The sequence below is a fragment of the Eublepharis macularius genome, chromosome 9 (assembly GCF_028583425.1).
Source record: "Eublepharis macularius isolate TG4126 chromosome 9, MPM_Emac_v1.0, whole genome shotgun sequence".
NCBI classification, from domain to species: Eukaryota; Metazoa; Chordata; class Lepidosauria; order Squamata; family Eublepharidae; genus Eublepharis; species Eublepharis macularius.
Genome location: NC_072798.1, coordinates 48,920,074 through 48,946,791, shown reverse-complemented (window position 1 = coordinate 48,946,791; position 26,718 = coordinate 48,920,074). Strand labels below are relative to the sequence as shown.

The following is a 26,718-nucleotide window of genomic DNA, read 5'->3' as shown; positions in this document are numbered from 1 at the left end:
CCATCATAGGGAACAATGGGGCTGGCTGGCCAGCCATCTCTGTAGGTGGTGGGGGAATTTGAGGGAGGGTGTCTGTGGTTCAGGTGCTCTTTCACAGGGACCAGCTGGCACTCAGAAGTGTGCCCACCATTGTGGCACCCCTGGGCTGTGCAGAATTGCCTAGGGAAAGAGAGTTTAGAAGTTCCCAGCATAGGGAACAAAGGGAGAGGGCTGGCCTTTGCCAGCCTGTTCCTGGGGTTATGGGTGTGGGGCAGGTGGGGGTGGATTTGGGTCTGTGAGGGGCTAATGTGGGGATTTGGGTCTGTGTGTGGCAGCTGGGGGGGAATTGGGTTTGTGTGGGGCTGTAAGGGGTGGACTTTAGGGGCTGAGAGGACCTACTTGGGGAGGCCATGAAATGGCCCCCCCAAGTGGGAGCAGTCTGAGCCTTGGTGGGGGGTGGGAGGAAGGGTGGGAGAAGGGCCCCAGAGGGCTGGGGGGCATTTTGCATGCAAAATGCCACCCCTGGCAACACAAGCCTCCCCCAGCTGTCAGTGGTAGAGATGAGAGCAGAGCACCTACTTGGGGAGGCCATGAAATGCCCCCCCAAGTGGGAGCAGGCTGAGCCTTGGTGGGGGGTGGGAGGAGGGGTGGGAGAAGGGCCCCAGAGGGTTGGGGGGCATTTTGCATGCAAAATGCCACCCCTGGCAACACAAGCCTCCCCCAGCTGTCAGTGGTAGAGATTAGAGCACCTACTTGGGGAGGCCATGAAATGGCCCCCCCAAGTGGGAGCAGGCTGAGCCTTGGTGGGGGGTGGGAGGAGGGGTGGGAGAAGGGCCCCTGAGGGCTGGGGGGCATTTTGCATGCAAAATGCCACCCCTGGCAAAGGAAGCCTGCCTCTTCATTTTTTCCCCATAGGAAATAATGAAGAAAGATCAGCAGCAGCATGCTAACAATATGCTGCTCCTTCGCTTTCTTATGGGAGGATGGGGGGACCTGCTTTGGGGGGCCATAACATGGCCCCCCAAAGTCCAATCTGTCTGAAACTTGGGTGGTTGTTAGAGAAGGGTTAGAGGAAGGTCCCCACCAATTTTGGGCTTATTCGGTGGGAAAATGCCTCCTCCAGACGTCCTGGAAGACGGAGGCATTTTCCCATAGAAAAGCCGAAAGAAAGCCGAAAGAATCCCGAAACGTTTCGGCTTTTTTCTTTCGGCTACCCGAAACGTTTCGGCATTCCCCGAAACGTTTCGGCATTCCCCGAAAGAAGCCGAAACACTTTTGTTTCGGCATTCTTTCGGCATTCTGAATGCCGAAACGTACATCCCTAGTGATAACTTTATCATGATACTCCTTCATCTGTCTGAACAAATGGTTTCACAATGTTTTGTTAGTTACTGCCCCTTAAGCCTTCATTAGCGGAACATTTTCTCCCCCAAAATGCTGAGACTTGGATCCACCAGACCACTTCCACATACATTTTGGGCTGCAGCATGAGGAAGTGAAAAAGTTCCACTACTCAGACAGAAATCCTTCCGCCTATGGAAACATTCTAGGGTATCTAGGGGGTTGCTTAATTATTTAACAAATCCCTATCTAATATAAGCCTTTCTTTCTTTCATCTATCAATCCAGGGACTATGTTCCAGCCTCACAGACTCATATCAAGGACTTTTCAATCCATCCCAACATAGTTACTGATTTCCATAGAATAATAAGTACTTAGCACCATTTCACAGAAACAACAAGCATAAAATTGTCCATAACCCAAAACTATATCCGTGCTAAAAATTCATGGAGAGCAGGAGAGGAACATCAAGAGACAAAATAACCAGTAAGAACTTGCAATGCAATTTATGGACGCTGGTGCAGATAAAAAACAAGTTACAATGAAGAGCTCCAGCACTGTACATTGCTGAAAAAGATCTACTGAAGAAATTTAATGTACCTTTAGGTCTTGCCGTATAGCCAAGAGCTCTGATTCTTTACCATAAATATCCAGCTGAATTTTTTCCATATTTTCTTGTGTTTTTTTGTGTGTCTTCTGAAGTTCTGTAATTTTTTCTCTCTCTGCTGTAAGCTCCTGTGTTGACAATGTTATCTGCTGCTGCAGTTTATTCTCTAGCTCTGCCTAACACAGAGAAAAATAAATTTTACAAGACAATCAAGACAAGCAACAAATAAAGAACAGAAATATGGATTCCTTGCACATCCAGGAATTACAAATGATTTCACTTAGGCCAAGATGGGTCTCCTAGCTTGCTTTACTTGTCAATGCAAGTGAGATAAGGATTGTAAAACATTTTGAAAATTCCTACTGTCACCTTGATGTGGCCAATCTGGATCCACAGCACAGTGACATCGAGACTAGACTACTGTAATGCACTCTACATTGGTCTCCCCTCAAAGTTAACTTGAAGACTTCAGTTGGTGCAGAACGCTGCAACTTGTTTGCTCTCAGAAGCTAGATGGAGCATGTATACCACTTCCATTCTGCAGTCACTCCACTGGCTTCCCATCAGTTACCAGGCGCAATTCAAGGTCATGACTATCACATTCAAAGTTCTTCATGCCCCTTGCCCCTCATATTCGTGCGAAGGCTTCTCCCCCTATGTTCTTCCACAGCAGCTTTGCTCATCTGAACAGGATCTTCTCTACAGTTGGGCAAAATCAACAGCTACTCACACATGTGCTTTCTCTGTGGTACTCCCCACCTTGTGAAATGGCCTGCCTGAGGTGGTCAGGAAAGCCCCTACTCTCCTGGCTTTCCACAAACTATGCAAAACTGAATTATTCAGGAGGGCTTTCTACCCAGATTACAGGGCTGTGTCATAGGAAACGACTCAGAGAGATGCCTTGGTAGGAATGAGGTCTGAACACTTCACTGTTGTCTGCTGGTGTGGATATGTGCCTACTGGCAAGTTTCCACAAAGCTAAACATGCCATGAGAATTGGTTATTCTTTGTTTCAGATAGATTTCATCATGATGCTTGGCTTTATGCTTGTTGAAAAAATTTTCTGCTACTTTTCCCTATTATATCTGTTTCCCTAAATGTCCTAACTGTTGTTCATTACGGTACTTTGCTCAGTCAATGTCCTAGCTGTTGATTATATTGCATTGCCACTTGCACTGTTGTTAGCCACCTTGGATCTCAGTGAGAAAGGTGGAATATAAATAAATAAATATATATACAAATATACAACCTCAATCGTGAACAAATATCCACTACCAGGGAAACATCTAGTTGCAGTTCCTCCCTTGATAATGCTGAAATGAGCCAATCATCAAGGTATGGGAAGATAGAGGAACCCTGATCTTTAAGGTAGGTTACAACCGGTGCAACACACTTTGTAAATACCCGAGGTGCAATGGATAACCCAAATGGTAATACTGTGTATTGGTAGACTCTATTCAAGTATTTAAAAGAGAGATACTTCCTGTGGTCCTTTCTGATAGCCAGAAGGAAATAGGCATCCTTAAGATCAAGGACTGCAAACCACTCACCAGGGTTCAATAGGGCTAAGACTGCCACTAGTGTGACCATTTTAATTTTTCTGTCTTCAGATACCAAGACCTCTCAGTTCAAGAACAGGCCTAAGGCCTCCATCCTTCTTGGAGACTAGGAAAAACTTAGAGAAAAACCCCGGGGAGGGATTAGTATTCCCCACCTGCACAATCCCTGTCTATAGGGTCTGTCTTAGAGCTGAAAGCATTAGTACTAGTGTCAAAGGAAGTTCCTGGGCTTATATTGTTGGTCAGTGGGCAGGATTCCTAAGGATTTAGCAGTTTGTCGATTCTTCTTTTTCTGTGAAAGAATCTCATTGTTCGTAGATGCAAATAGGGAGGTCGCTTCAAAGGGGATCTCTTCCACCTTGTTCTTGGTCTCAGGTGGCAACCCAGTTGAGCAAAGCCAAAAGTACTGGCGAATGAGAACAGCGCCACCCATGCCCTTGGCAGATGTCTCCCTAGAGTGTCTCCCAACACTCATTTGCTGCTTAGACAGCCCGATAGCCTCGGTCTGGAGCAGTTCTATCATCATTTTCTTGTCCTGGAGGGAAACTTTTAATCTGGCATCCCACATTTGAAAGTTATTCTTGTTTAACTTTGGAATTGCAAATATGCCATTGTTATTACTCAAACCCTGTCAAATTTGCTGGGTGGCTGTAGCAGTACTAGCAGTTGAAGTTACAGACATCTCTGTGCAGCTTGCCTTTCTCAGTGTGGAGAGAGTTAAATTCTTTCCCCCCTTTTCTTAGCTTTTCTCAGCTCCGCATTCCAAACTATGCAAATCATTAAGGACTTACTGGCTGTTAAAATGCTTCTGTGTCTCTTCAAACACAGCTTCAAAGGGCAAAGAGGAAAAAAAAAGCTTTTGTGTTTCAAAAATCAGCTCCTTTTATTTCAGCTGCAGCCAGAGGTAAATGCAACACGTTCCCCAATTTAAAAATGATAGGAACATTTACAAAAAGAACACTCTGCTTTGCCTTGAGGAGAAAATAAAAATTCCAAAATATTTGCCAGCCCTCAATGCCTCTACCCAAAAACAAATTGGCTCAAAACAACCAAAATTCTGCCACCAAATTTGTGGGATAAAAGGTCGAGGCATGGAAAGTTCAGCCGTTCATTTGTGAGAAAATAGTCTTTATATAGTATCAGTTAATTCAATAAACAGTCAAGTCATACATACAGAAAGCTAGCTAATAGGCTGATTCCGCACACGTTGGATAATGCACTTTATCAATCGTTTGAGGAGGATTTTTTGTTCCACACACAAAAAAACCTGTTCCAAATAATCTATAAAGAGGATTGCAAGGGCATTATCCAACGTGTGTGGAATCAATAATAGATAAGGTAACGAGGCTACACAGTAGCAGGGCTGTCCGTCTGCATCTGCTTCAGCTTCTCACCCAGAGTCTCACGCACACCTGCTGGTCATTAACCATTTTGTGGCTTCTAACCAGGATTGACTCTAAGCCAAGGTTACCCTTCCAGGTTAGGTCTCATGGGATCAAAACAGATTTATTAACCCAATAGTGACTGAATTTAGATCTTGCCAACTCCCAACAGATCCGACCTCCGACAAGGCTCTTATCGGTTCCTCATCATCATCAGAGTAGTAAGCGGGTTGCTACTGAGCTGGAGACGGAGGGGTCAGCCAAGACCTTCCCATCAATGTCAACGGTCTTGGATCCAAGAATTATGGAGCTTCGGTCCAGTAGCACTAGTAACGCAGCGGGATGCAACAGGCATGACAATGCCTCTCTGCTGTTGATATTCTCGGGTGCCTCTTGGATCTGTATCGGCTCCAATCAGGTAGAATCAGGGAATCAGAGCCAGATGGCCTGAGTGCTGGTTGGGCTGTTGGTTCCCTCAAATGTAGTCTTAGGGTACTGATAGGCTGGGAGTCTTGAAACTCTCCCTCCGACAATGATCTCTCCAGTGACTGGAGGTGTAGTGAAGGTGTCCTGGGAGAAATCAAGATGACATCTTTAACATCACTAGCAGATTGCGGCCAAGGCAGATGTCTCAGCTCTGGATCCAACACTGAAGTTGACGGAGTTGTCTTCTTTGCAACTTAGTATGGGACCTCAACTCTGACCTGCTCGATTCCGAGCGAGACTTTGACTCCAAATGGGACCCTTGTTTAAACGTGGTCCTGCAGTCAGATTGGGAAGTGTGCTTAGTTTTCTTCAGCCTTTTTAAGGGCAGTTCTGAGGGTCAGGTCGGGTCCTCCAATGCAGATCTTGGAGCGGATTTTGACGCTGTCAGCTCTGATCTTTCTACCGACTTAATGGAGGCAATAGATCTCACTCTGGAACAGTGGTCAGGGGTTGAAGAAGGCCTCGATCCCTGAATTATTATCAAGGGTGCCTGATCTCTTGGGACTGATGTCTTGGCAGCAAACACCTTCTCCCACAACACACCCTTGAGGCAGACCGCTTTCTCATTGTGCGCCTTAGGAGTGAAATGGCGGCAAATGGAGCACACTCCCACTTTGTGACCCTCGCCCAGGCAGAGAAGACAGAGATCATGCTGATCTGAATGGGTTATTTTTGTGCCATATTTCACGCACTTTGTAAATAGAGCCTTTGCCTCCACCATAGTAGCCTGGCTAAGGGCTCAAAAAGGGCCAGGGTCATAAAATCAAGTCCATAATCCGAAGGGAAGGTCAGGTTGGTCCAAGGTCAAGAAATTGTTAAACTCACGTAAGTCAAGTCCAAAATCCAAAGAGAAGCCAAAAATGGTCCAAAATTGCAAAAAGCTGAAGATCAGTCAAACAGAAGAGCAAGAATGAACAGAGCAATTAAGCAAAGATCCTCTCCTCGCAGCCACTTAGAGAGAACTGGGGGGAAAAGGGGTCGCTCCTCCTTTATCACGTGCCCATTTTGGTGGGATAATGGGTCTCTACGTGACTTTGGAGACGCGGCCTCTACAGGAGCATTTTAAAAGCTTTAAAATTCTTTCCGAGTGGCTGGCCTGCACACATGCGCAGTCCCATGTGGGACTGCACAGAAGAACGACGATTAACTAGCAGTTCTTTCACCTATGTCTAATATGAACACAAAAAGCAGGGGCTCTTACCTTTTCTAAGAGAGCTGTTTTTAATTCAGCTTGCTGTGTTTCATTTTGTTTTTTCTTCTGATCAAAAGATTCCTTCAGTTCTCTCAACTTCAGCTGCAGCTGCTGCTCATTCTTTTCTTTTTCCTTTAGAACACCTTGCATCTGCAGTACTTGTGCACGTGTCAAATCAAGGTCTGTTGCCAGTTGCTTGGATATCTACATATGGAAATGTAAGCACTATATGCTACAACTACCTTAGAATCATAGACTCATAGGGTTGGAAGGGACATCTAGGGTCATCTAGTCCAACCCCCTGCACTAATAATAGATATTAACTGCTACTTTTACATTATGCCCAAAGTCTTTTAAGGTGATACAATATTTTCTACAATCTAATCTATGTGTTTTAAATCCGTGTTGGAAAAAGGTGTAAAAAACACTGCAAGCTTCTTAAACTAAAGTCAAAGCTGACTCCTACTGCAGAAAAATGCTGGGATAAGGCTGTCATGGCCATGGCACACTCCCAAATGCAAGCTGAGAACATTCCAGAGAAAGCCCAACAGAACTCAACTGAAGCATGGGAATGGAATCTCCCCCAAGAACCAAAGTGAAGCAAGGGGACCAACATCACACCACACCCATTCCACCCAAACCAAACCAAGGGACAGTGTTGCAACTTAGCCCAACAGAACCAGTGTCATTCACAGCACTCAGGCCCTTGCTTCAGCCAGTGAGGAAACAGCACAGAACAGAACCATGCAGTACCCAGCCACAACCACAAGGCCTTCCCTTGCTTCAGTTTGCTTCTGTTGGGCTAACTTGCAGCAGTGCCCCTTGCTTCAGTTTAGTTCAGGTGGAATGGGCGTGTGATGTTGGTCCCCTTGTTCTATTTTGGTTCTGGGGAGCATTCCATTCCCATGCTTCAGTATGTTCTGTTGAGCTTTCTCTGGGATGATCTCCACTTGCATCTGGGAGTGTGCCTTGGCCATGCCAGCCTTACCCCATTTTTTTTGCAGTGGGTGTCAGCTTTTACTTTTTCCCCATAGGAAACAATGGAGTGGCAGGGGGCACCTTTGGGGGAGGCACAGAATTGGACCCTGGATCCAATCTTCATGAAACTTGGGGGGGGAGGGTCTTTAAAGGACAGTTAGGAGTAGGTTTCCTGCAAATTTGGTGGAATTTGGTTGAAAAATGACCCTCCCCGCTCTGCAAAACAGGGAAGAACTGCTTCTTTGCTGGGAAACAGCAAAGGAACACCCAAAGCAAAAATCTGGCTTCCCCCCCCTTAATTCTGGACCCAAACTTGTGCACACCCTACCTTAAGCACAAGCTGTATTTCTGTTGTTAAATATACAAACATGCAGATAAACTGAGATTTAATCTAGGGCTAAACAATTCATTGCCATCTTGAATGAGGCCTGTTTGTATGTGAAACTCAATAAAATAGTTCTGCTTACTTTCTACAAAGTCTGACTCTAGCAAAAGTATTCAGACGGGGGAAAAAACACTATTCCATGTTTCTCATGCCTGTAGCCATATAGTCAACATTACCCCTTCCTGCTTTTCCAATAAGTTTTTCAATTCATTTTGTTCTTTAGCAATAGATTCTGACTGGACTTGAAGCTGATGTTTAACTTCTTGACAAGACTTCTCCTGTGGAAAAAAAAAGAATACCTTGTTTGCATTTCATCTTTCTTCACAATGAATGGCAACAAAAATTGCAAAAGAGTTACAAAGTATCAATGAATTATGACATCTTTTTAATTTCAATTCAGTGACTGGTTAATAAGTATCAGACGTGCCCAATCCTATTCAAGTCTTTAAAGTCAATGCAATACTGCATCTGGTACCACAATATTTCTAAACAAGAAACAAACTATGTATTTTAAAAAGCTATTAATTCATGAGAAATGTTACCTTTTCAAAAATAAACAAATCTTCACTGATTACAACAACAGATTACATTGATCATAATTGACAGTGACCAAACCAGGACATAATTGTTTTATTCTTTTACATGTTGGGCAGAACTTTAGGAAATAAATAATGAACAGTTTATACTAAAAAAAACCTTTGTGTTTTAAAATTACACCTCCATAGGTTGGATCCAGTGCAAAATTTCTGCTTATGCTAGAGCTACTGTGCAAGCAGAAATGCAAGAAAAAACCACTTGCCTTAAGTCCCTCATTATATTCTCACTTGCATTTCCACTTGCACAAGATTTTCTGAAAACAGTTTCTGAGCGCTAAAAAGGGAAGAATATGCTAGGTGTTGCAAAAGGTCTTGGGCAAGCAGGACTGTGGCCAAGTCCATTTATGTTACTGCTTGTGCACTGCCAAGCTTATATTTTGTTCTAACAGCAGCAGATTGGACCAGATCTGAAGTTTTTGAAACACGAATTAAAACAAGCTTTAGAGATAACAGAAATAAAAGAAAATGTGCCCATGCTAAATAGCACAGAACACTGAAATCTCATCCAATAGTTACTGCTTTGTTCTACAGTTGGACTACATTAGTTTTGGGACTGGTAATAGAATTGGTGGATTTTAACACCCTTCAAAATAGAGATTACAAAGAAGAGTCACTTCCTTCATGCTTCACCAGTGACGACCTGATTTTCTACAACTTCTACTACCTACATGAATTCAGACTGATAACTACCAAGAAGTCTGAAATCATAGCTTTTTTTAAAAAATAAGCATTTAATATATAGGCAGATGCCCAACCAGTATTGCTTGAACCCTCATGATCATCATGTCACTAGACTTGCTGCTCCTTCTAAAAGAGAGCAATAGTGTAATGACAAGCATTTATATTTATCTTGCACATGTAAGCATTTGTAGAAAAATTTGGCAATTACAGACTTATGTTTTAATTCTCTTAACAGTTTATTTTCACATTTTGGAAAATTAATGAGCTTTTCAGTAGTACAGTTCAATGTTTCTTACAAAATTCAAATTTTAAGAAAGATTAATTACTCAGCTCAGTTCTTCCCAGCACTGCTTAAAAATTTAGAAGTGTGAAATCTGGATCTGATATTCAGAAAGAAGCTGGATTTTTGCTAATCCAGCTAAATCCATCTTTCCTGAATAAAATCAGAGAATCCAGGATCCGATCTGAAAATCCAAATCCAGACTCCCAGCTAAATCCGTTAAACATGACTTCAGTCTCTGGCTGGCTCCTTCCTGGGCTTCTCCCACTTTTTTCCCAAGAGGGTAGGGGAGGAGGAAAGAGGCAGGATGGAGGAGAGGGGGAGGGAGGGAGGCGGGGCGGGGCGGGGTGGGGGAGTGAGTGGCCATTCTGTGCAGGAGCTCTCCTTATCTGCCTGGCTTCTGTGAGTAACATTGGTTCAGTTGGGTTAAGTTGCAACAGTGTCCCTTGCCTCCATTTGGTTTGGTTGGAATTCTTTGTTTTGACATGATTATCTGATTTGATGTTGGTTCTCTTGATTCACTTTGGTTCTGTTAGGCTTCCTCTAGCATTTGGGAATGTGTTGGCCACTGACAGCCTTGCTCCTGTATGTTCTGCCTGAGAACTTCCTTGGAAATGTTTCCTCCATAGGAAACGATGGAGTAGCTGGGCAGCTTGTCTAGGGGCACTTGGGCTTTGGGGGGACTTCATTTTGGTTCTGTTGGGCTTTCTCTGGGTTGAGGTTGCATTTGAGAGTGTGCCTCTGGCCACTGGCAGTCTTGTCCCTGAATGTTTCTGCCTGAGAGTTTGCTTGGAAATGTTTCCCCCATATGAAACAATGAAAAGTGGCTGTGGGCACCTTTTTCAGGGGCCCATAGATTTGGACCCTGAAGTCCAATTTTCCTGAAACTTGGTTAGTCTTTAGAGGACAGTCAGGAGCGGGTTCCCTGAAATTTTGGTGGCATTTGCTTGAAAATGCCACTTCCAGGCCCCAGATACCCCCCCCCCCCAGATATTCCCTATTGGGAATTATTCCCTATTGGGAATAATTGCCAAATAATTCATGATTCTCTGATCTGTCTTAACTGGATCAGAGAATCTTTCCTGGATTTCAGGAATCCTATATTTTTGGAGGGGATCCCTGAAACCTGGATCCGGATTTCCCAGATTTTGCATGGGTGCACACCCCTACAAAAAATTATCAGAAGTTTGTTATCTGATCTAAGCCAGTGCTTAGCATCTGAAAATATCCACAAGTAAATACACGCAAAAAGTAAAAGTACTATTAATTTCCAAAAAACACAATTTGGTATTCTTAATTTCTTATTTCTCATCACCTATTCTATAATGGCTGGCAAGTCACACTAAATTTTCACAGTAAGTAACAAAAGTGCATTATCATATGTATAGATATGCAAATGAGTCTACAGAGAAGATCTGTTTAAAATTCACAACTCACCATTTCTGCCACTGCCACCTTCCCCTTTTGTTTTTCCTTTTCCAATTCATCTTTTGCTTCTTTCACAGATTCAGTGCTCTTTGACAGTTTGTTTCGGATGACTTCAAACTCCTTTAATAGAGTGTCTTTTTCCAACTTCATTTTTAGCAAATCTTCTGTTACTACTTGCAGTTTTTCATTTAGTTCCTTGCCTTGTCTGTTAGTATCTTCATGTATTTTCTCTAATTCCAAATTGAGTCTTGTATTTTCTTCCTCTTCTTTTGATATCTGCTGGTTTGCTTTTTCTAGAGCATCACATTTCTTTTGTAGGTCTGATCTGGTATTAGATACTCTGTGGAGACAGAATATAAAGTGAAAGTCTTTCAATATTAAGTCATTCACAAGGTTGTTGTGGGGATTAAGTGAAAGACAGGAGGAACAATGTGAAAAGCCACTTTAGGCCCCCAATCAGGGAGAAAAGTGGGGTGTAATTTTTTTTTAAAAAAACACTATAAAGACATGTAAGGAAAAGAAGCAGTGCGCATCACATATAAGTAGCTGTGCAATAGAGGAGTGGATGACAGACCCACCACAATGGATCATAGTCGGACAAGCTAAACACATTATTGTGTGCGCTAGTATTTCTTTGCAGTAGTAAGGAGATTTGTTCCTGCTAAAATGCTGGATGAATATACAGGAGCAAAACCATGTTATGCCCTTTCCAGTTTGCTGCATAGAATGCATGACAATGCTATCCTTCAGGAGGGCTGAGTGACCCATGGGAAAAAAATCCCTAGGAACACTTAGTATCCAGAGTTGTAAAATAGAAGATATAGGAAATATAAAATACATTTCTCTTTCTGCATCCACTTGTTTGGTCAGTTCTGCAGCTCTGAGGCTTAACTCCGTGCACTGTTGCCTTTGCTGCTGAAGTTCCTGAAGCACTTTTTCTTTAACCCCAATAACTTCAAGAATGTCAGCTTCTAGTTTCTGCAATGGAAGATTTTGGAAATGCAACAATTACTATAAAAATTAACTACTACAAAACAGAAAGGATTTTTTTTTACTGTATACTCCTCCTCGATGTACAGGGAGATGTATCTAGACCTGGGACAGTACCTCTCCCCCATACAAAACTATAATTGGTAGGAAGTCTCTGACTGGGAAGAAGAGCACACTGACCAGCCAGACCAGAACTACCAGACAAGGGCACACCTCTTCTTCATCAGGAACAAACAGTGTAGTAACAGTGTAGCCAAGAGGCTTTTACTACAACCAAAGAAAACAAATAGCATTTCCTGTGTCTGCCTCCTACATTCTGCCCTCGCATGTGCCTATGTAGTACAGACCAAGTACTCAATTCTAGGCAGGCAAACTTAACTGTACGCTTAAGAGTGTGGGAGTTTGATAGGTGAAAACATGCCTCTTGCTACCAGCTATGAAGTACATTGTCTTCTCTTTGGCTAAAGTGCAATCAAATACAGTCAGCATGAACTTTATATACACCTTAAAATGCTTGGCAAATGTGAACATATGGCCAGGCTGTAATCCAACATGTTCACAGAGATCAACCACAACATATTACAAGTGGTAGTTGTTTCTCTCACTAAATGAGGGGCAACTATAGGCAGACAAACCAAATTCAGTGAATACCCCTGTAGTTTTCTCCATAGAGAATAATGGAGATTAGAGGTGGCTGGGGGACGTTTGGCGGGGGGGGGCATAAAATGGCACCCCGGGGTCCAATCTTCATGAAACTTGAGGGTTTGTTAGAGGACAGATAGGAGTAGGTCCCATACAAATTTGGTGACATTTGGTTCAAAAATGCCCCCCAAGCCACTGAATATCCCCAAATTGAGTTTCCCATAGGAAACAATGGCCGAACTTTACTAAATTTGCTCTGTATTACCAGACCAAACTGGAGAATGAATTTGGCATTTGAAGAATACTAAAAAAAAAAAAAATTAGTTCAGTATTACCGAACCAAATCAACCAAATTTTTTCCAGTGCACACCCCTAGAAAGAATATATCCTGTTTCAACCTACATTATACAGCATAGGTATAATTCTGATCAAAACTTCCATCTCATTTTCCAAATAACTTCTCCCAATAAAATACGGTAACAACATAAGAATGTGATGTTTAGCAATCAATCAATCATCTTATTTAAAAGTGTATCTTTAAAAAAATTATTCTTAAAGAATTCACCAAAATTCCTCACTTAAGTTCACCAAGAATTCCTCACTTAAAAAAAAGCTTTAGTGTTCTGATCACTTGAACTATTTCCTCAGCTGAAAAGGAAAATACTAAATATCTCTGCAAAATAGGAAAATGTATTGAAACCAGGCTATCCACAGATCATAAGCAACACCAGTACTCATGGTGCTAAGGGCCACTCAGCTGATATTTTCTTCAAACCACCTATACATGAGAAGGTAGGGCTGGGCCTAAGGCTTGTGTACCTCTCTCCACACTCCTATCAGCCAACATGGAAGTGAACAATTAAGGAGAATACTGAGTACAAGTTTTTCAGTATAACATTTATTATTTAATTTTGTTGACATCTTTTTGTTAGCATTTTCAGGACACCTTCATTTCCCCCCCCCTTTTTTTTTATAATCTGGGTAGCTTGTTTGTTTTTCCTTTCTTGTTCTACACCCTCCCAGTTTTCACATTTGTCGACAATTCTGAGGAGGCAGAACAACTGATCCCAAATTGTGCAAAATCCACCACCTGCACAGCACCCAGTCCTCATCCTGGCCTGATACTTCACCAATCATATACACAGTATGCAAAATGAAAGAAAGTTCCTCAACACAAACCTTTTGCTGACCTTCCAGCTCCTCAGTTTTCTGCTCTAAATGAAGATGCTTTTCTTTGTATTCTTTAAGATTGGCTTCCAGCTGAGTGCAATATTCCTGTTTGTCATGAAGCTTAGCAGTAACCTGTTCCAACTGTGTAGTGACCTTATTTAGCTCCTATTAATAGTTTGAAAAGGGTAACTATAAAAACCTTTAAATTCATTTTTATACAAAACCCCTTATCATATATCTTTGACAAAGAATGGATTTTAACTTGGAAAAAGCCATATTTGCTAAGCGAACTCAATGCATTAAAAAGCAATACTATTGCTGATCTTTTTATAAAGCTAAAATATAACGGAAATAATTTAGAATCATTGTGCTAAAATAATAACACAAAAATTGGACACCCTGAGGCTACTATATCCATAAAAAAAACTCCATTCACAGCCCATACACACACATCATCCAACACTATACAGATCTCTCGATGTGTCAAGACAATAAATTGGGCCCCATTTTACAGGGAATGCAAAAAATCTCCATACAATACGCAAAGAGGAAATTCATTAGCCAATGAAAAATATGGAGCGGCATCTAAAAGGCTACTTTTAAGCAACACTAAGGGTTTACACTAGTCCAGTACTTTTTTATTCATTTTATTCTGCCACCTTAATGTATAATTTTTCATTATAATACAAGTATGCAAACATCTCTTACTTCATATTTTCATTGTATAAAGTCATTTTTGTTTAAATAAAATTCTTAACTATATTGTTTCAGTATTTTGTAAATGTAAACTATAGAAAGCAGCTTCCACCACAGCAATTCCAGTTTAAGCAATCAAACCAGTTCATTTAATCATGAAGGATTTTATATAATTTTGCTTTTATTATTTACCTGTTGTTTATCTTGTAATGCATTATGGGCAGTATCCAGGTGATTCTGAAGATCAGCTCTTTGAGCAGCTTTTGCAGCTTCTGCTGATAGCAGCAATTCAGTTTTTGCTTTTATCTGACAAGAGAACCAAAAAAGTGTTTGTGTTGATAATAAATATTTCTTAGTTACAAATTCTTTAAACAAGTTTTCCTTCCCCTGGATGAAAAGTTCAGCAAAACAGAGTTGCGCTTACCGTAAGTACTGTTCATCGACGTCTTCTGTGCAGACACACATGGGGACTGCGCCTGTACAGGCCTGCTGACCGGATTTTTCTTTTCTAGCCAACGTCCACTAGGGGGCGCATGTACGCACCAATGCGCATGCGTGGCTTTTCCCCGCCCAAGCAACATTGGGCGACGTTGCCCCCTTCCCCTCAGTTTCTCCTTTGCCGCCGAATGTCTTCACATTATCTGGAAGAACACAGCGGGGTAGGAGCGAGGGTTGTGTGTCTGCACAGAAGACGTCAATGAACAGTAGTTATGGTAAGCGCAACTCTGTTTTCACTGTCCGTCTTCTGTGCAGCCCCACATGGGAGACTCACAAGCCACTTACCCAGGAGGCGGGCATGTGTTCTCATTGAAAAAGAGACTGAAGCACTGCTTGACCAAGGAAGGCCGCAGAGGCAGCTTGCGCTCTGGTGGAATGAGCTTTTACTTCCAAAGGGCAAGGTAACTTAGCATGCAAGTAGCAAGCCCTAACAGTCTGAGTAACCCAGTGAGGAATTGATTGAGCTGTAGCAGCTTTTCCCTTCCTGGGCCCATAATAGCACACAAACAGTTGGTTGTTGTGGGTTTTCCGGGCTGTATTGCCGTGGTCTTGGCATTGTAGTTCCTGACGTTTCGCCAGCAGCTGTGGCTGGCATCTTCAGAGGTGTAGCACCAAAAGACAGAGATCTCTCACTGTGACACTGAGAGATCTCTGTCTTTTGGTGCTACACCTCTGAAGATGCCAGCCACAGCTGCTGGCGAAACGTCAGGAACTACAATGCCAAGACCACGGCAATACAGCCTGGAAAACCCACAACAACAATCGTTCTCCGGCCGTGAAAGCCTTTGACAACACACAAACAGTTGTTTGGCACGTCTAAACTGTGAAGTATGTTGAAGGTAAAATAAAATAGCCCTTCTCACATCCAAGGAATGTAATGCCCTTTCAGAGTTATCAGAAGGGTCAGGAAAAAAGATAGGCAGGACAATGTCTTGTGAGGTATGAAATTGAGTGGAGACTTTGGGTCTAAAACGAAGGTCAGGTCTCAGAACTACTTTATTTTGATGGACCTTCAAAAAGGGAGGATCCCACCTTAGGGCCGCCAACTCGCTAACTCTGCGGGCAGATGTAATGGTGATCAAGAAAGCCACTTTCCAGAACAACCATTTTAATTCACAAGTAGCCAGCGGTTCGAAGGGCGATTTCATAAGCCCCGCCAATACTACTTGCAGTGACCATTGGGGAACAATTTCCTTGACCTGTGGAAACATGTTATACAACCCTTTTAAAAAAGACTTCGACAAACTGTGGGAGAAAACCGTTTTCCCATCTATCTTAGGGTGGAAGGCTGAAATAGTCGCCAAATAAACTTTAATAGAGGAATTAGAGAGTCCTCCATCCTTTAGAGACAGAAGGAACTCAAAAACAGATGACAGATGGCAATCCCAAACATTCAGCCCTCTGTTATTAGCCCAGGCTTCAAAACGCTTCCATTTAGCAGAGTATGATCTGCGAGTAGTGTCCCTACGTGCATTCAGCAAAACCTCAGCTACTCTGTCAGACATACCTTCCGACCCAGAATGTGCCAAACAGTGAGGCTCAGTTTGGGTAGGTCGTGATACCAAACCCCTTTGTCGGACAGAAGGTCTGGGTTCAGAGGGAACCGATAAAATGACCCCTGTGAAAGCTGCATGACATGTTGGAACCAAGCTTGTCTGGGCCAAAAGGGTGTCACTAGAATCATGTGAGGCCCATCCTTCTGAATTTTGCTGATGATTCAAGACAACAGTGGGAACGGAAGGAAGGCATAAAACAGGTGCCCTGTCCAGCGTATCTGGAATGCGTCCCCGAGGGAGTGGTGACCTAGATCTCCCCTGAAGCAAAATCGTGGGGCCTTCTTGTTGTCCTCCGATGCAAAGAGGTCTATGTCTGGGAACCCCCAGTCCAAAAAGATGGTGTTCAGGCAGCCGTCTGCTATGGTCCATTCGTAGCTGTACGACTCACTTTGTCCACGATGACATTGGTGGTGCCAGGAATATGGACCGCATGAATGAACACGCCTCTGTCCATGGCCCATTCCCAAATCCGAACGGCCTCGTCGCAGAGGGCCTTGGAGGTAGTGCCCCCTTGCTTGTTCAGGTAGAACATGGTGGTGCAATTGTCCGTGAGTACCTGAACGGATTTCTGCTGCAGCGTGTCTGCGAATGCGATAAGGGCATAACGGACCGCTCTCAATTCTAGCAGGTTAATGTGATCTTCCCTTTCCTGCTCTGACCAAGCCCCATGTGCCCTAAGGGTTCCACACTGGGCTCCCCATCCTATCGTGGAGGCATCAGTCGAGATTGTGATCTCGGTTTGGATGGCCCCAAACGCAATACCCCCAAGGAGGTTAGTCTCATTAAGCCACCATCGTAAGCTACGGAGAACCCCTCTAGGGATGGGGTACCGCTTGTTCTGGGATTCGTGTTCAAAATCATGAACAGATAGGAACCACAGCTGGAGAGGCCGCATGTGCAGCTGGGCCATAGGGGTAACTGCCATAGAAGAGGCCATAATGCCTAGCAGTCTCTGGATAGCTGTTACCGACTGGAACCTACATCTCGAAAAGAGATCCACCATCTTGCCAATCTTTAGTGCACGTTCCCTGGGCAGAAAACCTTTATTTACATTGCCATCCAGTTCCATACCGATAAACAGTATTCTCTTGGACAGGGAAAGGTTAGATTTTTTGAGGTTAACCAAAAGTCCTAACCGGGAGCAGGTAAGCATTACCTTATTAATTTGGGCCAGGAGTGCATCAGCAGAGGGTGCTGCCAAAAGCCAATCGTCAAGATAGGGATAGATGGTACAACCTTGTTCCCTCAAGTATGCCACTACAACAGCCATACATTTAGAAAAAACCCGAGGGGCTGTTGACAACCCAAAAGGGAGTACCTGATAATGGTAGGCCTTACTGTTACAAAGGAACCTAAGGTATTTCCTATGACTAGGGTGGATGGCAATGTGGAAGTATGCGTCCCTGAGATCCAGGACAGAGAACCACATGTCCTCAGGCATTAACTGGAGGGCTGTATTCAAGGTCAGCATTTTGAACTGCTTTACGAGAACGAATTTATTCAATTCTCTCAGGTCTAAAATGGGTCGTACACCTCCATCCTTCTTGTCTACAAGGAACATCCTAGAGTAAAAACCCAAGAGGGGGGTCCTGAGGGAGCACTTCCTGTATGGCTCCCTTCTCCAGCAGTGCTACAACCACAGCCTGTAACTTATCAGAAGAGGATTGTGCTGAGTGGTCAGGAAGAGACAACATTGGGTAAACATCAAACTGAATTTTATAACCAACTGTAACAATTTTAAGCACCCAACTATCAGTGGTAATCTCTGCCCATGCTGAGGCAAACTGAGACAATCTGTTACCGAACATGACAGATTGTTCAAATTCTAGTCAGAACTGTTTAGGCTGAGTTGCTGACTCTTTGGCATCGTGGGCTTGTTGACCACGACATGGTCGGTAGCTAGGCCGGCGACGCTGAAAGGAGCTCGCAGGCGGCTGGAACTGCCTGTAGGACCCATAACGTGGATACGGTTGATATCTCTGCTGTCGACCACGATAGCCCTGCGAGGAACGATAATGGAATCGATTCTCGGTGAATGGCCTGGTTGGGAGAATACCGTAGGAACGGGCTGTCAGCCGATCTTTACATTTCTGCAACAGGTATTCATCCGTTTTTGATGAAAACAGAGACTGACCCTCAAAGGGCAGATTTTCCACTTTGTTTCGTGTCTCGACAGGCAGTGCAGTTGTGCGGAGCCACGAGTGTCTGCGGAGCACGATGGATGATGCCAATGCTCTCACAGAAGTGTCAACCGTGTCGCGGCCAGCATTTACCTGTTGTTGCAATAGTCGTAGGGCCTCATCCAGCACCACCTTAGCCAACACCCTCTGGTCTGCCGGAAGCTTTTCCATGAAGACCGCCATGCGATTCCATAGGAAAATCTGATAGGCACCCATGATGGCCGAGTAGTTAGAGATCTTGAGTGTTAGGGCAGCAGAGGAATATAATTTCTTGCCCACCGAATCGAGCTTTCTGCTCTCTTTGTTGATGGGTACAGCATAGGACCCCTGGCGTTGACGGGTCTGCATCTCCTCAGTGATGAGGGAAGAAGGCAGTGGATGTGCAAAGAGATACGTACAGACGTCATCCCTTGTCTTATACAGAGCTTCTAATTTACGAGATGTTGGGTAAACGGAAGCCGGTTTGTCGCAGATTGCGGTAATGATTTCCACCAAACCTTCAGTAAACGGGAATCCAATGGTTGGAGGATTCCCAGACTGGACATACTGCAGGATCTTATCCTTTGGTTTCGGGTCTACAGCCGAAATCTCAATGTCCAAAGAACGGGCTATTCGGATCATCTGCTCAGTATAGAGCCAGTAATCTTCTGAAGGCAAAATACGACCAGTCCCAATAATGATGTCATCAGGTGACGGGTCAGACGGAGGGCTAGGGCTTGGACCTTGGTAAGGCTCAGGCTGCCGGTAGGGTGAAGCATGCCTGGGAGAACCATAGTGGGAGAACTCACTCCGAGTGTCACCCCAATATTCTCTGCCAAAGGATGGAGAATAGGATCCGTGAGACCTCACATAAAGGGAGCCCTCCCTGTCATATCCACTTCTAGGCCATCGATAAGGTAGATCCTCTCTACCAGCGTAGTCACCAGAAGACCGCTTACGGGCCACACGAGGTGGAGCATCGGGCAGGTCATTGTCACCATCCAAGGAATGGTATGACGGAGACGACAGGTGCGGTGAAGGAGTCGTGGGCTTCTCCCAGAGCACCTCATCAGTTTGGACGGAAGTCGACTGTCTGTGCTTCGACTTCTTTTTGGCCTTCTTCTCGCCCTTAGAGGCTAAGCCCTGATCGGCGCTCCGACTCCGGTCCATCGGATCCGGCGGTGTCAAAGCAGGCAACGGATCCGAAGCCTTCCGTTCTGACCTGGCACTAGGCTTTGGAACGAGGCTGAGGCGAGTCGGCTCCGTATGCTTCGGAACCGATGATGTTGGTTCCGCCGGCGTCGGATCCGACGGTTCAGGAGCCGATCTGGCCGGGATGTTTGGATCCGATGAAGTTCTCTGCACCTTCGGCGCCAGTGTGGAGGGCGGTTCCGACCTCGTCGGGGACTTGGAGCGGTGTCGCCGCTTCCGAGATGGATCCGACTTTGGGGTCTGATGCTTACGATCCGAAGCGGAGCCCAAAGCATCCTTCGGATCCGAGGTCGGAGTCGGGGCTGGTCGGATCCGATCTGGCGAGCGGGAGCGAGAGGTGGAAGCGGAGCTACGAACGGATTGTCCGACCACTGAAGGGGTTTTGGCTGTCCCACTAATTGGCGGTGGCCCCCCCAGGGGTATCAGGGGTTCCCGACGCCCGCATAGCCCTCCTCCAAAGCAAGGCATTCAACCTGTTCGCCCTCTCAGCCCTGGCCTTAGGCGTGAACCGTTGACAATGCTCACATCTCTCAACGATGTGTCCTTCACCCAAGCACTCGAGGCAAACGGAATGACCATCCGTTCTCGTCATTTTCATTGAACAGGTCGAACAGCGCTTAAACAGCGACTTCTCAGACATACTTGACAGAAAAAATGAACAATCTCTCTCACAAAATGGCGTTTCTTCTCGCAGCGGACAGCTAGATCTTCACCAGTCGGCAGCAAAGAAGAAACTGAGGGGAAGGGGGCGACGTCGCCCAATGTCGCTCGGGCGGGAAAAGCCACGCATGCGCATTGGTGCGTACATGCGCCCCCTAGTGGACGTTGGCTAGAAAAGAAAAATCCGGTCAGCAGGCCTACGCAGGCGCAGTCCCCATGTGGGGCTGCACAGAAGACGGACAGTGAACTGTATGCTACCAAGAAATTCATTCTTATAAAAAATGCTATTGAACCAAAATTCACTGAAAAAATTAATCAAGTTAGGAAAAGTCTTGATTATCATCATAAAAGAACACTGTACACAAATGTACTGTGGGATTCAAAAATAGTTTGGTTGTTCACACAGAACTTTGTGTCACTGAACATAACAGGACTGGATTATTTATTATAACACTAATAGCCCAAATTAGAACAATGTTTTGAGAGATTTTTTTAAAAAGAACAGCTTCAAAAAGAAACCCTTATGTTTAAAAAAGATTTACATTTCTTTTTAATGTCATATTTATACTGTAGGACATTTGCACTTTGCCATACATGAAAACTCTATATATGAAAACAATCGCTGGATTGGGACATCTGACTGCAATTTAGAAGCCATTTATTTATCTCTATGGCAATTTCACTGTCAATCCACTGACACTTATAGGACCATTTCAGGATTCTCAGAGAAAGCAACTGGTAGACTACTTTCATTCTTACAAAATGTACACTGAACCATCAGAACTCAAAGTTCAAATAGAAGTTAATCATCAACATGAAACGATGTCTGTATTTAGGGATTTACAGATGTAGGTATTTCCTCCCTCTAAGAGTCCCATCCTGTTTTTTTGGAAATCAAGGACAAGCATACCCTTTCATTTGATAAGAACAACATAAATACTCAGTGGTTTTCACAGCCAGTGTAGTCGTGTAGTGGTTGGAGTGTCAGACTAGGATCAGTGAGACCCAAGGTCAAATCCCCGTTTCGCCATGGAAGATTAAACCAGTCACATACACTCAGCCTAATCTGCCTCACAGGGTTGTGAGGATAAAAAGGAGGAGAGACAGATGATATAAACTACTCTGCATCTCCATGGGTGAGAAAGACAGGATATAAATGAAGTAAATAAATAGTTTCCAAGATTTAAACACTGAAAAAAGAGAAAACTCAACAGTGGCAACTAACAGTAACATTGTAGCCATAGTATGGCTAAGGGGGGGGGGGGGGGTTCTGGAGTTCATTATGAATGTATATCTAAGTTTGCTTTACTCTAGGAAAGTAGGTTTTAGCAAACCTTACGATGGTTTTAGCAAACCTTACAATACTGTAACTTCATCATGCTTACTCTCTGATATTCTGATGAAGCACATTGTCAAAGAACGTAAAAATTTACTGTTTTTAAACAGACTCTGACTTCTTCAGCCCCTCAGACAAGAATACATATATGTATTCAGAGCACCACAACAGGATAGTTCTCCATTTTTTCCTGAAAGAACGGAAGTGTTGCTCCAGTAGCCACAGAACAGAGAAGTTGGGACAATAGCAACAAGGGAAGAGGTGAGAAGGAGTTGACAGAAGAGTTGAGATATGTAGGAACAGCCAAGTAACCAAGGCAGACAGCTAGAGATGGTCAAGTATATCCTCAAAAACTGATTGCATTAAACTACAATTTACAACAATTCAGCAGCGCTAGACAAAAACAATGGGAAAAAATAAAAGTGCTAATATTTATTAAGCCCTATTAAATATTGGCCACACACAAAATAACATGAGGTCTTAATTGTGACCAAAAGATTAGGTAGAACTGGAGAACAACCAGGCCTGTAGTCAAAACTTACTAGGCCAGAACAGAAAAACTGTAAGGGTGCTTAAAGGCACAGGAACACTATTTGCAGAAATGAGAAACTCAGACTTGGCATGTGTATTTGATTCCCAAACCTTACACACTTGCTTTTGAAAGACAAGGTTCACCTTTCAAAGGTATCACAGGCAGGGCCCATCTAACACTAACATCCTTGCAAACCAAGTTGTGAATATGTGTTTTATTGGGACATAGCATCATGTCTTTGGCATGCTATTTTTCTCAATCAACAGAGATTGTTTTCAAATAATTGTAAACAACCATAGTGACAATTTGTAGTCCCCAACACAAATTACATTACCTGCAAATCAAGTTGTATCACTTTTTCTTTGTTTTCACTTATCTGACTATTTAGCTCACTTATAGTTGCTTCCAAGGAAAGGACACGGTCCTGAGAGGCTCTCAGATGTGCCTTTTGCTCCTGCACCTGCTCGTGCAAGTTCTCCTGGGCCTGTTTATGACTTTCTGATTGGTTCCTCAGTTTTTCTGTCAGTTGAGTTACCTACAAGGAAAATAAAGAGGCAGTTAACTCACATCCACAGGTAAGACATTTACAAAGATGACAATTGATATACAGTGAACCTGTTTGGCCAATACTTAACGCTTTACACATTCAAGACTAGTAGCAGTTCACTTGCTTCCTCCCTGGACTCCTCCAAAATGTAGAACACAGTGCCTATGTTGGGAATTCTGTGTTTCAGAGAGATGCTGAAGGGGAAGGCAAAGAAACCTAGGAGCTCCAGACCCACTCCCAGTCTCATCCAGGCATTTGGGAAGGGACAGGATGCAAAGGATGATGAATATAATCTGGTCAACCATTCATGTTTCGGTAGCCTATAAAATTACAACTATCAAGCACAAGATGTAATCCATTCTAAAAATAAATTTGCCACTTCCAGTCAGTTCAAGCTATTCTGAATTTCTTTTAGGACAGGGTAGGAAACTTAACAGTCCCTACAATTATTTTGTAAGCAATAATATTGCTCAAATCATACACAATGCAGAATTGTGGGTTTGGGATGATCCAAAATTCATGGATGAACTTAAACTCACAGGCTTCCTGGTAGCTTGGCTTCCATCCCAGGGCTTCCATCCAATGCTTTCAAACACAGCTTCTAAGAGAGTTGTGCTTTGAATTGGTGTGAGAGGCAAAGCAGAAAGAGTGTGTGTGTGTGTGTTTGCTTTAGGTTCTGTAGTTCCTGAGCTGTTTGGGGTGTGCCTGTTTGGAAATCTCCTTCTAGGTTTTGGACATTACTATACTTGTTTTTCCTGTTTGTATTGCCTTTTCAAAAAGGATTCAATAAAACAGATATTTTACAGAGTCCAGATATTGTTCATTGAACACTTGCCTTATAAAATACTAAAATGCACCCATTTTAAGGTGTAATTTTTTTTTTAAACTTACCTGTTCCTGCAATGTATGGTTCTTTTCCTGCAGCTGGTTAAGAACTGCTGTTTCTCCTTCACCAGCTTGAATTTTAGCATACAAGTCCTCCCTTTCCTTTTCTAGCAAGGAAATATTATCTTTACTCTTTTGCAGCAGAGCTTCAAGATTTTGGATTTTTTGATCTTTATCACCAATCTGACGTAGTACTTGCTCCAAATCATTCTTGGAGGTACATGGAAAAAATGATAGCACAGTTAAATATGAAACATTACATGAGAGTACCTGGAAAACATGTTTTTGTTTTCCTTAGAAGGATAAATTCACTTACCTGGGCTTCTCGCAGCTTTGCTGTGGTACTTTGCTGAAGATTCTGTTGCTCCTGGTGCTGCTGTTTCATTTTATCTAACTGATGTTGCAATTCAGTTGCATTTGCTGCTTTCTCCTTTAGCTTAGAAAAATAGTCACAGACTGTTGACTGAAAACTGATAAGCACAATGTAGTAGTTTAATAGTGTTTATCATTTGCTCTAATACTGAAGCACTTTATTATAAAGACCACTTACTATAAATTTGAAGCCATGTTTTATGTTTCTCCTTAACAAAGTAGAATCAATTTTCAATCGATAAATATTTTTTTAAGATGACAGAGGCCAAAGTATAACAACAGTATGTACACTTTTGAGATGATATCGTGCTGCTTTCTTATCAATAAGGACTTTCAAAGAAATAGATTGTTTAGATGTTGTTTTAGGTAACAGTAACATTAATCTTAATTACAGCGCTGTTTTAGCTAAAACTAAAGAGAGATCACAGCTTAACCCCAAGAAAAACTTTGGAAAAATAAACGTTAAATGCCAGCAAAGCTAATGGAGACCAAAACACTGATCTATTAAAAGGAATCATATTACCTACTTTGTAAGTCTTCATAGTGGGAAGGAAAGAAAGGGGACAGAAGGAATTTTGGAAGGTATAATTTTTAGCATGGTTCAACATTCTGACAATTTTCCAAAGTTGAAAGAATATGCAACTGAAGAATGAAGGAGGTCCCAAATAAGCACTGGAAGAAGAGCAAGGGAAGATTGTATACAGCATATGCACAATGGTCTACTGGCCTCAGTTCAAGAAAAAGAGAAGCCATAGACCATTTCACAAAACCCAGGCAAGTACCTTCACAAAGCCCTGTGAAGAGGTTCTGTCTGCGCCCATCTATCCAACTGGTTTGGCAACAACCAGTTCTATGTGTGACAGCCAACATTCCTATTTTGGTTCTGATGAATAACAGTCGATTTATCCTATAATCCAGTTATCTCTGAATTTCCTTCAACCTTTAAAATCTTTTCTGGAAAAATTTGTTGAGGCAAATTTTACATTTACTGAGTACCTGTACAACGCTCCTTTAAACAGTATGAAAAGGATATTACAGTGACAAAATATAAAGGAATTTGATATTGCAAAGTTGCATATAATTCTTACCTGCTCCTCAGAACGTGAAAGTTTTAACTGAAGATCAGCCACCTGCTGTTCCTTGTCCATCAACTTTTCACTAGATAATTGTCTCTGCTCTTTTAGTCGCCCATGTGCTTCCCCAAGTTGACGCTCTGTCTCCAGAAGTTTATTGTGTAACTGGAGAGGAAAACTGTCTTGTTTATCCCAAAAAAATGTTGAAGCAGACTCTTAATGCTTTATCTTTTACTGAGAAACAATGCCATTTGTATGGTATCACATCTAACAGTAAGTACTTTGTCCATGGTTCACATTACTCAGTGGAGAAGCATACTTAAATCAGATAAATTAACAATGACTAAGAAAATCACTTGTTCAGTCCCACCTTTCAAAAAACTGGCTGCCTCTGCCTATCTAAATAGCAATTATGTACCAGCAGGTATACGTGAGCACAGTTCCCTATGGCATACATCTGGTTGAAGGCTTCCATGGGCAGGTGAGACATATCTTTAGAGAGGTGTCAAAAGTTTTTGCAGTGTATCAACTAAGATAAGCCCCCTACGACTGTGCTGTATCTTGAGATAATTTTGCTGTCTGGGGACACGATTGTGCTGCCCTATGAACTTATTCTACAACATTTCTTCTGTTCCGTCTGTATTATTTATGCCAATAAAGGTTGCTGTGCTGCTGTGCTGCTGCTAGAACTAAGATAAAAATGAACAATCAACCAACTAGTTAAATTGTGAAATGACTTGCCACTGCACAAACTTCTGACAATAACATTGAATACTTTATCTGAAAGACCCATCACTGCAGAAAATATTAATCCATTTTCAAGTGGCCAAATGAAGGATATCAATCCTATTCCATTTTTACTTCCCTTGTTCATTTTTGATATTCTAAAAATATATAGAATAAAAATACATTCAATATTGATCTGGTTGTCTGCACTGAGGCTAAATTTTCAGTGAGACATACACCATTCAAATATGCACATATGACTTACACATGGATATTATTACCAACAAATAAAAATGGCATACCATAGTTATAATTTGTCAGTTGTGTCACCAAGTCAAATGAAGTTACACAACTTAAGAATAATTCTATAGGAAATATCTCAAAAAACCAGAAAACAAATCAGCCTATCTTAAATTCCAGTCAAGTAGATAAGGAAGTAGGCCAGATATCCTGTCTAAGTTTGTATAAAAGGAATAAGGCTGTATCATAATGGCAATTCTACAAAGAAAATAATAGAAGTAACTTGACAGCACATAACACATCATGGAACGGAGAGTGGTTGTATAAAAGGAACTCCACTGTTCACTGTATGTATTATCCTCCTCTTAAAGCACTGTTTTCTACTTTTGTAATTCTGCTTTTTTGCATTGTATATGACATACCATGTCTGATATGGGGGGGGGGGCAGGGTTTGCATTGTTTCTAATTTTTTAATGCTAATCCAATTACACTGTTTGGTGGATGACTCATGTATTGTTTTACACTGTGTA

At 42.8% G+C, this 26,718-nt stretch overlaps 1 protein-coding gene across 2 annotated transcripts in view; it reads right to left on the bottom strand.

The window, feature by feature from the left end:
- Window positions 1-26,718, bottom strand: part of EEA1 (early endosome antigen 1) — a 77,145-nt gene that overhangs the window by 16,304 nt on the left and 34,123 nt on the right. For both annotated transcript variants that reach the window (XM_054988351.1, XM_054988352.1), the window contains 11 exons: window positions 25,238-25,387; window positions 24,094-24,213; window positions 23,784-23,987; window positions 22,680-22,880; window positions 14,585-14,698; window positions 13,706-13,861; window positions 11,733-11,872; window positions 10,904-11,234; window positions 8,086-8,187; window positions 6,556-6,750; window positions 1,921-2,103 (listed from right to left, as the gene is read on the bottom strand). In XM_054988351.1, coding sequence (XP_054844326.1) covers window positions 1,921-2,103; window positions 6,556-6,750; window positions 8,086-8,187; window positions 10,904-11,234; window positions 11,733-11,872; window positions 13,706-13,861; window positions 14,585-14,698; window positions 22,680-22,880; window positions 23,784-23,987; window positions 24,094-24,213; window positions 25,238-25,387 — 1,896 coding nt within the window. The remainder of the gene's footprint in view (window positions 1-1,920; window positions 2,104-6,555; window positions 6,751-8,085; window positions 8,188-10,903; window positions 11,235-11,732; window positions 11,873-13,705; window positions 13,862-14,584; window positions 14,699-22,679; window positions 22,881-23,783; window positions 23,988-24,093; window positions 24,214-25,237; window positions 25,388-26,718) is intronic.